The sequence below is a fragment of the Pseudorasbora parva genome, chromosome 13 (genome assembly GCF_024679245.1).
Source record: "Pseudorasbora parva isolate DD20220531a chromosome 13, ASM2467924v1, whole genome shotgun sequence".
Taxonomy (NCBI): domain Eukaryota; kingdom Metazoa; phylum Chordata; class Actinopteri; order Cypriniformes; family Gobionidae; genus Pseudorasbora; species Pseudorasbora parva.
In genome coordinates, this window is record NC_090184.1 from 32,186,319 (window position 1) to 32,203,071 (window position 16,753).

At 36.5% G+C, this 16,753-nt stretch overlaps 2 protein-coding genes across 2 annotated transcripts in view; both read right to left on the reverse strand.

Moving 5' to 3' along the window:
• fcho1 (FCH and mu domain containing endocytic adaptor 1) overlaps window positions 1-6,721 on the reverse strand; it is a 65,594-nt gene extending 58,873 nt beyond the window's left edge. The window contains exon 1 of the mRNA XM_067413978.1: window positions 6,624-6,721. The gene's annotated coding sequence lies outside the window, so the exon portion shown is untranslated. The remainder of the gene's footprint in view (window positions 1-6,623) is intronic.
• A 267-nt stretch (window positions 6,722-6,988) lies between these two features.
• Window positions 6,989-16,753, reverse strand: znf692 (zinc finger protein 692). The gene is made up of 12 exons (XM_067413979.1): window positions 16,461-16,753; window positions 15,975-16,166; window positions 15,607-15,638; window positions 12,116-12,619; window positions 11,960-12,035; window positions 11,796-11,873; window positions 11,613-11,723; window positions 11,464-11,514; window positions 11,175-11,253; window positions 10,857-10,971; window positions 7,836-7,935; window positions 6,989-7,671 (listed from the first exon to the last, which is right to left on the reverse strand). The coding sequence occupies exons 2-12, from the start codon at window positions 16,136-16,138 to the stop codon at window positions 7,395-7,397; spliced, it is 1,587 nt and encodes a 528-aa protein (XP_067270080.1). The 5' UTR covers window positions 16,139-16,166; window positions 16,461-16,753; the 3' UTR covers window positions 6,989-7,394.

Here is a 16,753-nt window from a genome sequence, read left to right on the forward strand (position 1 = left end):
TGCAGGCCCAAATATTAAACTGAGTTTGCCAAGTGAGATTCAGATGTCATTACTACTCAGAAAACCATTATAAGGTAGTTTTATACTTTCATTTGCCTCAACTCTCCTACTAAATGCATTTGGGTACTAACTGCATGTCCCTTTAAGTGTAAGCTCATCATGAGAGTGCAGCCAATATTGATAATCAAATACCGATATTTGAATATTGAGATAAGTGCAATGCTATAAGTCTTAAAAGCTTGCAACTTTGGAAAAGATGACATACTATGAAGGACATCATTAGCATTCTGTCAAAATGCCACTGACAAGACATGTTACAGATTAAAAATGTTTATTTATGTGTTTACACTGATTATCAGCAAATAACATGCTTGAATTTGCATTGAAATTAACTTGTTCAGGAAGTGAATATCTAGGAGAAATCAACTACCAATTACTTATAGTTTAAAGTTGTATAAAATTAGTTACACAAATGTATAGCCTGTATCGCTCATCTTTCAGACTGATCTCATGAAATGGCGTATATATGTCACGCCAATTCGTATGCCATGTTGGCGTGCTATCAAGACGCAGCACGTGGCATGTTTATCAACGCCATTTCATTCTATCCCCTTACACTGCCCCTACCCCTAAACCTACCCATCACAAGAAACATTCAGCATTTTTACATAAAAAAAAAACATAATTTAGTATGTTTATAAATCCATTTACATTGTTGACACACACACACATACACGCACACGCACACGCACACACGCACACGCACACGCACACGCACACACACACACATATATAATGGTTCGTTTTTGTCAATAAAGCTTATTTCATTGTGAGAATATTTTTTCAATTTTTAATGCAGTTTTTTTTGAGATTTTATATTTATTTACCATTAAATTACTAGATCTTATCAATAAATAATAATGTAATAATAATAATATAATCAATAATAATAATAGTATATGTATTACATAATGAACTAAAAGAAAGTTTATATATCATATTTTCTGGCTAGTTTACTTTAGCTTTTTTTAAATACACAATACTTTCACCCAAACTGAATAATTAAATTAAAAACAAGTTTAAATGGGCAAATCTATAAATATTTTCTGACATACTCCAGTTCTTGTTATCAGATATGCTTATTCTGTGCATTATTAGCTATTTTTGCATTAAAAATCATGTCCATCAAAAGTGTACTTTCACTTTAATTGAGTGTCAGCAGCGCAGCAAAAATAGACTCAGTGCCGAAACCCCCGCTACACTGCTGCTTGCGTGACTTCTTCTCCCGGTGTGTGAATGCACTCATTGGTTAACATGCACGCTGGAAACAAATATGCGCTGCTCACGTCTGTGGTGTGAAACGGCCGTCACTTCTACCAATCCAATCTGTTTTTTTTTATACTTTAAAACGTTAAGTACTGTAACACTGCTATCTTTCATAATAAACCAAAAGGTGACTATTTTCTAGCTAATATGGTATTCAAATGAGCAAATCTAGCTAATATGGGTCACATTATCATCAAATTCACACAGTCGGTTAATTCATAATCAGTCTCTGAACAATTTTTAAAATAAAAACTGCACACTTAACTCAAGAACCACTTGGATTTCTTTACGGACCAACATTAGAAAAATCAGATGGTTCAATGGTTTGCTAATTTGTTTTTAAAAGCACTCCAGCATTCTTTCCTATCTTAGTCACATCTCAGTGCTCTCAAGTGCATCTTAAAATTGCCTTAAGAATGATATGCTTGTGTACTGTACATACACAGACATTTGTGAATCTCTGGGTTCCTTTAAGGATAAAGGACTAAACAAGAACAACAGTCATTACACACACGCAAAGGACAATCTGCATCTGCATCATAAGACCCTTATCATGAGTTGGGAATAACATGACAAGCATCTACAACACAAGCTGCAAGAGATCACACAAAGAAGTTACATATAGTGGAGGACAGTGTATTTGAGCCCCGGGATCTGTGTTGCAAACTTGCACATGCACAATTATGCTCAGCTTAGCACACTCTGACTATGTGTAAATAATATGAAAAACTAACCTGCAGCCATTTTCCGCAAATCTACAACCACAGCTCAGGAAGTGACATAGTGCAAGTGTTTCTAGAAATAACCTGCCACACTTCCAAACAGGTCACTTCTAGGAATATTTGTCCTTATGCGCTTCATCAACAATGATAGGAACAATAATCATACGTGTAACTTGCAAATGATTTGTCTTTCAAGGCATGAAATTCAACAGTCTATATAGAGCAGCTATTAGAATATTGGTGAAATAATCGGATTAAGCGTTTCTAAAATGTATTCATTAAAACCAGTAAAAAAAAAAAAGTAATCCAATAGTATTTGTATTTTTAGGATTTTAGTATGTAGGACTTATTATTACAGTGACATCAGTGAGAAGCAGGCTATCTATTTTATTTTTGTAACAAATTGCACATTGGAATTTAATGGAGAGTTCTAACTCATATAATAACTATTCACTTCTGATTGTTGCTGCTGCATCCAGTTTTCAACTTTTCTAACTGGAACAGACACTTGTGTCTCATAAATGGGTTCTAGAATCTAATAAATAAATAATAGCAAAGCTGAAATAGCTACTAGGATAGTAACAAATAAAAAGAAAAATTAGGTTACACTTTATTTTAAGGTGACATAGTTACATTGTACTTACTCAAAATAAAATAAGTATTGAGTAGATTTTTGGATTAAAATGTTCAAAAACCACAAGAACAATGTTATATAGGTTGCAACTTTGTTGATTTGTGTACTTACATTATCCCAAATTCAGAGAAATAAGCAATTTTAACCAGGACACAGACCGTGTCCAAGTGTTGCCTATCAATGACATCAAACTGGCGATTATCGATCTTTCTTTTATGGCAAAAACATTAGTATATTAAGTAAAGATCATGTTCTGTGAAGATATTTTGTAAATTTCCTACTGTAACATAAACAATGTATTATTAGTAACTTTAAAGAAATATTTCGATTTTTTTCACCCTCAGATTTCATATTTTCAAATACTGTATGTATCTTGGCCAAATATTGTCCTATCCTAACAAACTACAAATCAATGGAGAAATTTTTCTTTGAGAAACTTTTTTTTCTTTTGAGAAACTTTTTTTTGATATTGCTCCACTATTGTTCGACACAACATTGGGAATTGGTGATCCTCTGCCCATCTTGACTTCTGAGAGACACTGCCACTCTGAGAGGCTCTTTTTATACCCAGTCCTGTTGCCAATTGGCCCAAGTTGGAGAGTGGTCCTCCAGCTGTTCCTTATATGTACATTTAATTTTTCTGGCCTCTTATTGCTACATGTCCCAACTTTTTTGGAATTTGTAGCTCTCATGAAATCTAAAATGAGCCAATATTTGGCACGACTTTTCAAAATGTCTCACTTTCAACATATGAAATGTTATCTATATTATATTGTGAATAAAATATAAGTTTATGAGATTTGTAAATTATTGCATTCCTTTTTTATTCAAAATTTGTACAGTGTCCCAACTTTTTTTGGAATCGGGTCTGTAAAAGCTCTGCGATATCCAGATATACAAAAAATGACCACTTTGTTTTGAATAAGCGACCTTTAGCGGCGAAAAATTACATATTGTAGCTTTAAATGGTCAGTTCACCCAAAAATGAAAATTATTTAATTAATTACTTACCCTCATGTCTTTGGACACCTGTAAGACCTTTGTTCATCTTCTGAACACAAATGAAGATATTTTTGTTGAAAGCTGATGGCTGAGAAAGGCTTCAGAAAGGCCTCCATTGGCATTCAGTACACAAGACCCATAAAAGCACTAAAGACGTCGTTACAAAGTCCATCTCACTATACAGTGGCTGTACAATAATTTTACAATGCGACGAAAATAGTTATTGTGCACACAAAAATCAAAATAAGGACTTTATCCACCAAGTTATTGACGTGAACACGACGCATGCGCAAGAATATGACGCAGCTCCGCCGTTTGAATATATGGCCCAGAAGAGGAGGAGCGCTGCTATCGCGTGAGTTCCAGGTGAGTTCACGTCAGAGACCTACACAGAAGACAATAATATGGCGGATAAAGTCATTATTTACATTTTTTTTGCGCACAAAAACTATTCTCTGTGTATTATTGTATAGCCACTGTAGTGAGATGGACTTTGTAACGATTTCTTTAGTGCCTTTTATGTGTCTTGTGAGTGGGTCAGTGGAAATTTACTAAATGTCAATGAAGGCCTTCCTGAAGCCTTTCTCAGCCATCAGCTTTCAACAAAAATATCTTCATTTGTGTTCCGAAGATGAAAAAAGGTATTACATGTGTCCAACAACATGAGGGTGGGTAATTAATTAATTAATTAATTTTCATTTTTGGGTGAACTAACCCTTTAATTAACAACATGTACTGCGTTACAGTAGCCTGGGAAAACCCAGACTACTTACGGCAAATTTAGATTTGCTCTACAAGTAAGTCTGGCAAAGAGCTCATTCATACCCATTTCTAATCCATCAAAATCGCGGCACCAATCAGAAACGTTGGGGCAGGCTTTACATGATGACGACAGCGCAGTGACGGTGAAGCAGGACGCCGCTGTGGAATATCACTCAGCTATCGCATCTGTTTTAAGCGATTTAAACTTTTCCATTTCGTTTAAACCCAAGCAAAGAACAACACTAGGCTACTTTGATGAGGAGGATGGGGAGTGTGATCATGTGCTAACACCACACAGCAGCTCTGTGTCTGGCCTTTCTGTGCTTATTTTCTCACACTAGATCTGGTAATCATGTAAAAAATAATAATAATTGTAAATAAATAACTAGCATAACTATGGTCAAGTATGAAAATGTTCTAACACATCTGAAATTACTGAATTTAAATAAAGTTTGTGAGACACAATTTTCCAAAGACTTTTTCTTTTCAAAATATTGCTAATCGCATTCTAATCGCAATACAAATGCCTTACAACGGGGGAAAATGCGATCAGAGCTTGATGTTTTCTGTTCGACCGTCAATCCGAGATGTTTCAGGTGGTCTGATATGCTATTAAGTTTTCCAAATTTTGCAAAAATGTTGATGGAGCGGCGGTGGACCAGATATTATATGAAGATACCAGAAATTATCATATTTCTTTTACAACAACGGTAAAAGTCGTCAGAAGTCATTGCAATATCTTACTCAAAATCACAAACAGAGAATTACTGTCTCAGATGTTTCTCCATTGCTCTGCATAGGCTACGTCATCGTCTATTGGTGATGTCCCTTTGAAAATTATTTGTTTATGAAGCTTTGCCAGACTATAACTCAGTTACTACTGAGGGTCTGGTTTTAACCAGGCTAACGTTACAGTTAAGGTTTGGTTAGGGGTATTTACTTGTAATTATGCATAATTTACTGTTATTACAATAGTAAGCACATGTAGTAACATGGAACTATTTCACCTTAAAAATAAAGTGTTACTAAAAATTAGAACTTGAACAAGCAGAAAATGATATGCATATATTCAGTGATGTAGTTCAACCAAAGATCTAATAGAATTCAATAAATGTACTCAACCAAACCCAAATCCTACACTAAACCTATAGTAAGTACATGTAGTTAATTAATATTACTCATTACTTAAATACAATTTCACTTTAACAAAGACACCTTAAAATAAAGTGTAACACAAATTGGTTAATAAAATAGTTACATTCCACTGGATGGTGGCTAATAGCAATAAAATAAGTAATATAAGTACTAGTCACTATTGATATAAATACAATAGTAGTACTAGTACTAGTACTAGTATTTAAATTAACAATTGCTTGTTAAATTTAAAAAAGATACTAGTCCCTAGTGGATTATTAACTAATACATCAAAAAAGCATTAGTATTACTTTGTACTTAAATATACAATTTCACTGTAACAATAACACCTTAAAATAAAGTGTAACCCATTTTGTTAATAAAATAGTTACATTTCACTATTGGGATGTTGGCTATTCTAATAGCAATGGAAAAAGTACTAGTATGTAAAAAGTTCTAGTGAATTGATACTAGTCACTATTGATATAAATACAGTATTAGTATTTAAATTAATGTTTTCTTGTTAAATTTAATAAGATACTAGACAATAGTGGATTATTTAATAATAATGAAAACAGTATTAGTAACATAAATGAAGATACTAGATAGACCTAAAGCAATAGGCAAAAAATATATAGCATCATATTTAAAAAACACAAACCAAATAATCTATTCAACTTCTCCACTACTTTGCCCATCGATATTCTGATCTATCACAGCACTTCCTTCCACAAAGCGTGTCTAAAGTCTTTGTTCTAGACAGAGGAAATATAACGTTATATGCACTGATGAGAAACAGCACCACACATGCTGTGAGCTGCAGCCCAAACTGAACTGACCTTGCTGTAAACGATCAAGCTTTTGCTCCACAATGCTGACACACTAAAACAGAGATGCTCCGCCGTGAAAGCCTCACTGTCAGTGTCACATACAATGAACTGCCTAGTGCTTTACGCATATTATGTTGCATTCCCGGGAACATGTTTCAATAGCATAACCGATAACTTAACATAATGTGAAAAGAAACGTAAAAAGTATGTTACCTGGTTGTGGTTTCAGTAAAAGCAACGAGGCTCATTTTCATCGCCGGTAGTTGTTCCGACCGTACCGCGTTCAATGTGTTACGGAGAGTAAAGGTTTGAACGAACAGTTGACACTGTTCAAAAAGCCCCGCCTTTCTGTGCTCCTATTGGCTCACGTTTCCCGTCACTCAAGCGTCACCGGAGCAAAGCTGTGTAGGCATGGCAACTGCGTTTCCAATACTGCTTTTCCCAACCAATAGAGTATGGTTCAATTTCAAGAGGCAACGCCCATTTTTCACGGACAAAAGCCATTGGATAAAGTGTTTGTCAATCAAAGTAAAGCTTTACAAAGGCGGGAACCCTTTGATTTCGATTATTACAATGTATGCAAATTAATTTCTTTATTTCAAACCACTGTCCAAATCTGGGGATGAATAAGAATAATAAACATGAGAGGCACAAATGTCTATGATAACGATTATTTCTAAAAGCAGCACAGAGTTTCACCACAAAACCCTAAGTATTTAGATGCCCTAAAGCAATTCCAACACAAAATTACCTGATTATGCTGATTTAGGTCATTTTACAGAAGTCAGCCTCTGCATGATGGCAAAACAATATCTTTTTACATTACAACAACACCAAAATGAAAATTAATAACACACATAGGCATCACACAGGAATTTCTCAGTGCGTTTATTGAAAAATGTCCAAATCAGTCCCATTGTAGTGTTGGTTCAGAGTCAAGGATGAAGAAATTGTAACATATTTAGTCAAAACACGACATCAATGTTATTCTACAGCAGTGTGATTTTTGGAAGCATTAGGGGAAGATCCACACTGTCCCAAGGGATGCAGGACTGGGTCAGAAGGAGGAAGAGGAAGCTCAAGAGTGGGTGTATTATAGTCTGGGTGGCTCTTGCTACGGTGAGCTGTGACATTGTCTCTCTTTTCAAAGCGACGACCACAGATCTCACAGGGAAACTGGTAGGTACTCTCAGCATTGTGCTTACGCATATGCCAATTCAGAGAGGCTTTCTGTCGACAGGTAAAGCCACACACTTCACACCTGAAAGAGAGAAGTGGTGGGTTACATCTAGAGCTGAAAAATAAAGTAGCAAAGCCTTAAGCAGCTGTTCTGGTAAATATTGTAAAATGGTCATGCAAAAGTTAGTTTTTATAAAGTCATTCAAGCTTTGGTAAAAACAAAGGTGTGTGTGGTGAAACTCATACTGCAGTGGTTTCTCGCCGGTGTGTATCCTGCGGTGGATGATCAGGTTACTGCTGGTTCGGAATGCCCGGGCACAGAACTCACAGATATAGTCTCTCTGATCTCACAGACACAAAGAATCATATAGGGAACCATGTTACCAAACACAGCATGAAAAACATCACTCATCATTACTACTAATGTATTTGTCCAGTGGTTTTGCTTCTGGACAGATTTAACACTGGGAGACAATTTTTTTTGCATACAAAGTAAACAAAACTGTCATTATAATTCCTCTAATATGTATTAGTATGAATAAATATTACATTAAATAGTATCATATTATAGTAATAACAGTAAACACACACTGTGGTCAACACAAACCATGTTTATACATGCACTTTGATTAGATACCCAGCATTTTTCATCAACAACAAAAGATATGGGAAGTTGTTTTCTTCTCCTTATTAAAAGTATGAACCTATTTTATTCCCATCCTACTAATGCACACCTATATAGTTAATTGTTCTTTATTATTTGCATTTAGCATTGTTGTTTACCTGCTGTCAACAGACATGCAACCCCCCCCCCCCCCCCCCCCCCCCCACACACACACACACACACACAGACCTACACACGCACACACACAAATACACTATATTGCCAAAAGTTTTGGGAGGTCTGCCTTTACATGCACATGAACTTTATATACGTTTTTTATGAATGTGAATTAGCTATAACAGCTTCAACTCTTCTGGGAAGACTTTCCACAAGGTTTAGGAGTGTGCTTATGGAAATTTTCGACAATTTTTCTAAAAGCTTATTTGTGAGGCCTAGCACTGATGTTGGACGAGAAGGCCTGACTAGCAGTCTCCGCTCTACAGTGCACCCGGAAAGTATTCACAGCGCTTCACCTTTTCCACATTTTGTTATGTTACAGCCTTATTCCAAAATAAATTATTTTTTCCCCTCAATTCTGCAAACTGTACCTCATAATGACAAGGTGGAAGAAGTTTGTTTAAAATCTTTACAAATAAAAAAATGAATGAATAAATAAATAAATAAATCACATATACATAAGTATTCCCAGCTTTTGCCATGGCACTCAAAATTTAGCTTGGGTGCATCCTGTTTCCACTGGTCATCCTTGAGATGTTTCTACAACTTGATTGGAGTCCACTTGTGGTAAATTCAGTTGACATGATTTGGAAAGGCACACACCTGTCTATAATAAGGTCCCGCAGTTAACAGTGCATGTCAGAGCACAAACCAAACCATGAAGTTCAATAAATTGTCTGTAGACCTCCGAGACATGATTGTAAAGAAGCACAAATCTGGGGAAAGGTACAGAAAAATTTCTGCAGCATTAAAGGTCTCAATGAGCACAGTGGCCTTTATCATCTATAAATGGGATTGATCAGGGGAGAAGATCCTTAGTCAGGGAGGTGACCAAGAACCCGATGGTCACTCTGACAGAGCTCCAGCGTTTCTCTGTGGAGAGAGGAGAACCTTCCAGAAGAACAACAATCTCTGCAGCACTCCACCAATCAGTTCTGTATGGTAGAGTGGCCAGATGGAAGCCATTCCTCAGTAAAAGGCCATCTGGAGTTTGCCAAAAGGCACCTGAAGGACTCTCAGACCACGAGAAACAAAATTCTCTGATCTGATGAAATTATTTGGCCTGAATGGCAATCATCATTTCTGGAGGATACCAGGCAAGGCTCATCATCACCTGGACAATACCATCCCTACAGTGAAGCATGGTGGTGGCAGCATCATGCTGTGGGGATGTTTTTCAGCGGCAGGAACTGGGAGACTAGTCAGGATTGAGGGAAAGATGAATGCAGCAATGTACAGAGATATCCTTGATGAAAACCTGCTCCAGAGCGCTCTGGATCGGACAGCTCTGGATCGGACAGCTCTGGATTGCTCTGGGGCAAAGTTTCATCTTCCAACAGGACAACGATCAAAAACACACAGCCAAGATACCAAGTGACTATGGGACAACTCTGTTAATGTTATTGTTATTGAGTGCCCCAGCCAAAGCCCAGGCTTGATCCCAATTGAATATCTCTGGAGCGATCTGAAAATGGCTGTGCACCGACGCTCCCCATCCAACCTGATGGAGCTAAAAAGGTCCTGCAAAGAAGAATGGGAGAAACTGCCCAAAAATGTGTGTCACAAGCTTGTAGCATCAAAGGCTGTGAATACTTATGTACATTGTATATTTTTTTATAAATTTGCAAAGATTTCAAACAAACTTCTTTCACATTGTCATTATGGGGTTTTGTTTGTTGAATTTTAAAGAAAATGATGGAGTTAATCCATTTTGGAATAAGCCTGTAACGTAACAAATTGTAGAATAAGTGAAGCACTGTGAATACTTTTAGATGCACTGTACAAACCTGTTATCCTGACAAGCGAGACCCAATCAAGATGCTTGGTCTGGAAACTCACCAATGACAGGGCTCAATCCGAGAGGCGGGATAAACGGTTGTCTTTCAAACTCCCTCTGCACACAATTGGATAGCGCTACAACTAACCAGACCAACGTGAAGTGGAGCTAGCTGAAGCTAGTAAACATTTGAAGATTAAACTTTCGCCATATCCGGTCGGCAAAACTCCAAACACATCTTCCCTTTTTAAGAATGACTTCAGTGCCGTTCTTTGCTCTTTTCTCAGAGAAAAGCTTAACTCCAAGTCTTCCAGAGTCGCAGTCAAAGCTGATTCAAAAGACTGGCGTTCGCCAGCTTTTGCGTTTACTAGAAGCACGCAAACGCAATTCTGCCGTTATTATGTATGGTTAAGCCCCGCCAACCGACTCTGTACACGATGTGATTGGCCCGACCAGAGTTTGGTTTTTACAGCTTAGAAGTGTATTGAGAGTTGCTAGACGACGTGGCAGATTAGATTTTCTGCTAGGGTGTGTCTAGATTTCTAGGCTACAAACCTGTATACACATATGTATAAAGTGCCTGTCCAGAACTTCACTAGATGACATCTATCACATAAATGGATCACATTCATATGGATTGAAAACTCACTACTGTGCAACTTTTCATGTTCCTTCAGATGCTTCTTGAAGTTGAATGACTTGCTGCAGGGGGGGTGCGAGCAGGTGAAGGTCTTCTGCTGGAGATGCTGGTACTTGACATGATGCTGAGGAGAGGAAAAGACTGAGATGAATTTCCATCCTGTCGCAATGTTGATGCTTTTCCATAAAACCTTGAATTTAATGTAATTCTGGTTTAAATAGTTTCTTTTCTTACACATCTGTGCAGAATAATGGGAAATAGGGTTGTTTTATTCCAGTAAAAACTAATGAATGTGTCATAGACAATCAAAACTGACTCAGCACTCACGTTGAGATATTGCCGACTAGAGAAAATCTTATGGCAGCCTTCAAACTCACAAGGCAAAATCACTTTGGATGTTGATTTTCTGTAAAAACAGAGATAAGGATCATGAAACATGACATTAACATATAATACAAAAAGATATTCAAAATAAAACCATAAAAATATCACCAAACATATAAATACATTACTGTTCTAATATGTAAAATGAATACAACTATGCAAAAACTTTTATATAAATGTAAAGTAAACCATATTTATATTGGTAAAGTAATGGTAAAATTAAAGAACAAACCGTTTTCTCTTGCCACCAATCTGGAACATGTCGTGTTTCAAATACTGTAGACTGGAGATAAAAAGTTAAAGAACTTTAGGATTTTATTTAACTTTATTAAACTTATTTAATCTAAAATATAAAAAATATGTGCTGTTAAAAATAATCACCTGCTATTTTTTACTGTTCCTGCCTTTTTGTTGACATTGAGTTTCTCTGTAGTATCTGCTCTACTCTGGACCCCTCTTTTGGTTAAATTCAGTACTGCAACTTCCTTATTGCTAGGAGACAGAGACTTGGCTTAACTTATGTCTAATTGAGTCATTAAGAGCATAGATGAATAGAATAAATACCTATCAGGGGGGCTTTGGTTTTCAATGCAAAACCTGGCAGGATCATCTCCAGTTATCTCATCACTGTCTGTGGGAGATCTGACAATCGGAAAAAGATTGAGGAGACATCATTTAACTAAATATTATAAATACAGCTAAACAACCAAACATGGAAAAATATATACCTTTGATCTGAATGCAAAACATCAGCTGCCACAATATTTTCTTTCTGTGTCTCAGGAATTTCAGTCACTGTAAAACCTTAACACATGGTTCTAGTTATTCCTTTAAAAACAAAAACAGCATCTTAATATTAGAGAGATCCTTAAAAACAAAGTCACCTGCACTGTTGTTGCCTCCGAACATTTGAGACCTTGTCTCGTTTTTCTGTTCAGTGTCATTTGTGGCAACTTCAGCATTTTCTCGTAGTTGCCATCTTTTTAATCTAGTCATCACCTCTTGTCTTTCTGTCTTTCCTTCCTCCTTCAACCGCCTCCTGCCTCGTTGTTTGAGTCTCTTTGGGCTGGATGCAGTCATTTCACTTTCATTTTTAAATGTCATTACCTTCTCCATCTTAACAGGAGACCACGAAAAGTGATGTCTGTCTTCACAAATGTACTTAAGACACACGTCCACCTCAGAAGAATCGTTGGAATCAGTTTCAGACTCTCTTCTCCCTGCTGCATGAGCACTCTGATCTGGCTCTGTTGGTTCTGTGACAGTCCGAGAATGCAGGACAGGGGGGAAAGGGCACATCTGCCCATGGTTGTGGACCAGCAGGATAAGTTCCTGCAAAGATTCCTTGGTAGTTGATAGGGTGCTTGTGATCTCTCCTTGCCCATCACCTAAAGGATATATATATATATATATATATATATATATATATATATATATATATATATATATATATATATATATATATATATATATATATATATATATATATATATATATATATATATATATATATATATATATAAAGAGAGAGAGAGAGAGAGAGAGAGAGAGAGAGAGAGAGAGAGAGAGAGAGAGAGAGAGATTCCATGATTCTTAGATTAGCAAGGCCAAATCATTGCAAAAATTATTTTTTTTAAAGGGTTAGTTCACCCAAAATTCGAATGATTCGAATCATGAATCAATACTCTGATTCATAAACGTTCTAATCTTTATTTGAGGATTGAATACAAACCCGGAAGAGAAGACAATGCTGAATAAAGTCATAGTTTTTGTTATTTTTGGACCAAAATGTATTTTGATGCTTCAAGAGATTCTAATGAACTAACTAATGTCACATATGGACTACTTTGATGATGTTTTTATTACCTTTCTGGACATGGACGATATAGTGTGCATACACTTGCATACGCTCTCGGACTAAATATAAAATATCTTAAACTGTGTTCCAAAGATGAACGGAGGTCTTATGGGTGTGGAACGACATTAGAGTGAGTCATTAATGACATCAATTTCTTTTTTGGGTGAACTCAGGGGCGTAGCTAAGGGGGGGAAATTAGGAAGATTCTAAGGGCCAATGAACTTTTGGGGCCCCCAGAGATCGGTTTTATTAGTAAAAACAGTACTAGTAGTAATGAAATATAAATTGTAAATGTATAATCTATCAGAGTAACAAATAAAACAAAATGATGTCTTATTTCTGCATTTGTGGCAAAAAAGGCACGTTTACTGCATGGTTCCGTGCTGTTCTGCGTATCCTACAATCACTGACTGAGATCAGATGGTAAACTGTCAAATTAGAGATGTCTTCGCACTCAACAACGAACTATAAGTCTGGTCATTAAAACCAAGGCTACAGCGATAGTCTATTCAATAGGTTACGCACTGAAAATAGAATGAATGTAATTTTGGTTTTTGTAAATCTGACTCATAAGGCATTTAACATTAAATAATCGGAAAAAAAAAGAAAAAAACACACACAACGTTCGTTCACAGCTTTATGTTCACAGCTGCTGAGCGCGAATTCCAGCGCAACGCTTCAGTTTAACAGTCACAAAGTGCAAGATGAGATGTGTAAGTTAGCTGACTAAACAGCTGTGTTACGATAGAAGTTAAATGAGCGACAGAAACAATCAGTTTGCAAAGACTGTATCAACCAAAGCTCAGCTTTGAGAAGGGCAATATGCAGGTCAGGAAGGAAGGAGAAGGTGATGGAGATGGAATGTTTTTGTAAGAAGTACCTTGTGCTCACCAAGGCTGCATGTATTTGATCCAAAATACAGCAAAAACAGTATTATTGTGTCACTTGAACAATTGAATGCATCCTTGCTGAATAAATGATGTATTACTTTAAGTTCTTTCTCAAAAAGAATAAAAAACCCAACAACTTATATTCATCAAATAATCCTAAAATTTTTACACAACTGCGTTCAACATTGATAATAATCATTAATGCTTCTTGAGCAGTGAATCCTCATATGAGAATGATTAGTGAAGGATCATGTGAAACTGAAGACTGGAGTAATACATGATGATGCATTCAGCTTTGATCACAGGAATAAATTACACATTTGAAGTTATTTTACATTTGAATAGTATTTCACAATATTACAGCTTTTTTTGTATTTTAATAACATAAATGCAGCCTTGGTGAGCAGAAGAGACTTTTAAAAATCATACCGTTCTCAAACTTTTGTTTGAGTAGTGTATATATAAGTAAATGGCTGACAACAATTTTGGATCGCTATAGGTTGGCCTGTATGTTTGGTACGATAGGGGGTCCAAGCTCATTTTCTTTCATAGGGCCCAAAATTGCTAGTTACGCCCCTGGGTGAACTAACCCTTTAAGGTCTGCTCACACAAAAGACGACAACTATAAGGATACGATTCTTTCAGAACGATTGTTTTCCAGCTAATGACTAATAAAAACACTGACAGCGAATATGAATAGATTTAGTTCACTTGTGTGGACGGGCGCTAATTTAGTTATCATTATAGTTAACTTTATGTTACTAAGTTAGAAATTTGTTTTTTGCAGTGAAATATTTTAATATACTAAAAATGTTGTACTTAGTAACTTAGTCATGAACAAGCCCTACAGGTTTAGAACAACTTTATAAAACAATGATAAAGTATTATAGGGTAAATTATGCCAGAATTGCAATTTTATGGATAAACTCCCTTTAATGCGGTGACCGAGAGAGCTCAAGGTGCTGCAACTGAAGAAGAAAACATGCAAATAGAACAAACACCAGCAAATTAAGAAAACATCCTCATCATTTGTTTGTGTTGTGAGTATTTTCTGCTTGTTTCTGTATTTGGTTTTGTTGTGAACTTTTGCAGCACGTGTTGTCAAAATGATGATGTGTGTTTTTGTTCAGTTTTTTTTCAGTTGAGCTCTCTCAGCCGACGTACTTTAAAGGGTTAGTTCACCCCAAAATGAAAATTAGCCCATGATTTACTCACCCTCAATCATCCTAGATGAATGACATTCTTCATTCAGACAAATAAAAGTTATATTTTAAAAAGTCCTGGCTTACCCAAGCTTTATAATGGCAGGGATTGCTGCTCTGTTTTTGAAAAGTACATCTGTCCGTGATATAACATGCTTCACACGGCTTAATAAAGGTCTTCTGAAGCAAATCGATGCGTTTGTGTAAGAAAAATATCCATATTTTAAACTTTATAAAGTAAATTATCTAGCTTTCAGCCAATCACCTTCCTTATTCATCTTATAGAAAAAGTGTAGTAAAAACATTTATTAATATAACTCTGATTGTATTTGTCTTAAATAAGAATGTCATATACACATAGGATGACTTGAGTGTGAGTAAATCATGGGATAATTAACCCTTTAAGGAGGGAATATGTGGTTTACCTGAGCACTTGATACAAACTCTTGAAACGTAGCTGTAAAACAGAAAGCAGACATCGTCAGTTAAACCAAATATCTATAATGCTTCATACCATCAAAAAATTTGAATGTTTTGAACTCCATAAACCACAAGTTCGTCTTTGTTTTTCTGCTTATACTTTATTTTAAGCTCACTCATAATTCCTGTCTTTTCCCTGTGTGATCTGGAACTGGATCACAACAAATTGAAGGGAAAAAATTAAGACTCCAAAGACTTCAAAGCCAGAATCAACAACTGCAGATGCAATTCAACTGGAATTCTAGAGTGCACATCCAACGAACTGTCAACTAGTGGGTCTAAGGGTAACTGTATCTCTCTGGCTGTTTTATACCTCTCCAGCAGATGCTGAGCGAGCTCTGAGTGAAGAGAGAAGCCCAGCTTCTCTTTGAGCTGACCCCAGCTCTGCAGACTCGAGCCCAGCCGCACGCGAGACTTGCTCCTGCGGGCATCCAACTCCCTGCGCCGCTGACTGCGAAGAGCATCGGTAGAGGACATCACACTGACAGGTGCCACACAAACGACACTGAAGACAGAGAAACAAACATTGATAATTTAGTAAAGTTGATTTTTTTCCCGGTGCTGTACAAAAATAGAATCAAAGTACCTGGGGCAAAAAAAGCACTAAAATAAATAAATAATAAATATAGGCCCATAACAAAAGTTGCAGTCTATATTCTGTACGCTATTAATGGAAAGTGCCAAGCACCAGCTGCTCTCATGCTTCATTTTAAATATATGCGCATAACCTGACAGTGTATTTTAGGGTACAAAAACACAAAATTCAGAAGTAACAAACCACAGGAAACCACAGGCTTACCTTAAATAAGACCCTGCGATAGGTTTGCTTGTTCGCGGGGCCCACTCGCTCGAACTGTTGCCCTTTTAAGAAGGAACCGCTCAGTAAATCAACAGACTATAGCTCAGCTCAAGCCTGACATTTATTTAGTGACGAAAGAGATGCTACATAACAAAATTATGAACATCAGCGGAATTCATCTGCTCAGTACGATTATGTGAGGTATTTCTGCAGTTCCAGAGCATTATGTCAAGCGAGCTGCAAAAAAAAAACAGAAAACGAATGGGAAGTTTCCTGTCCCAGAGTTCTTCACG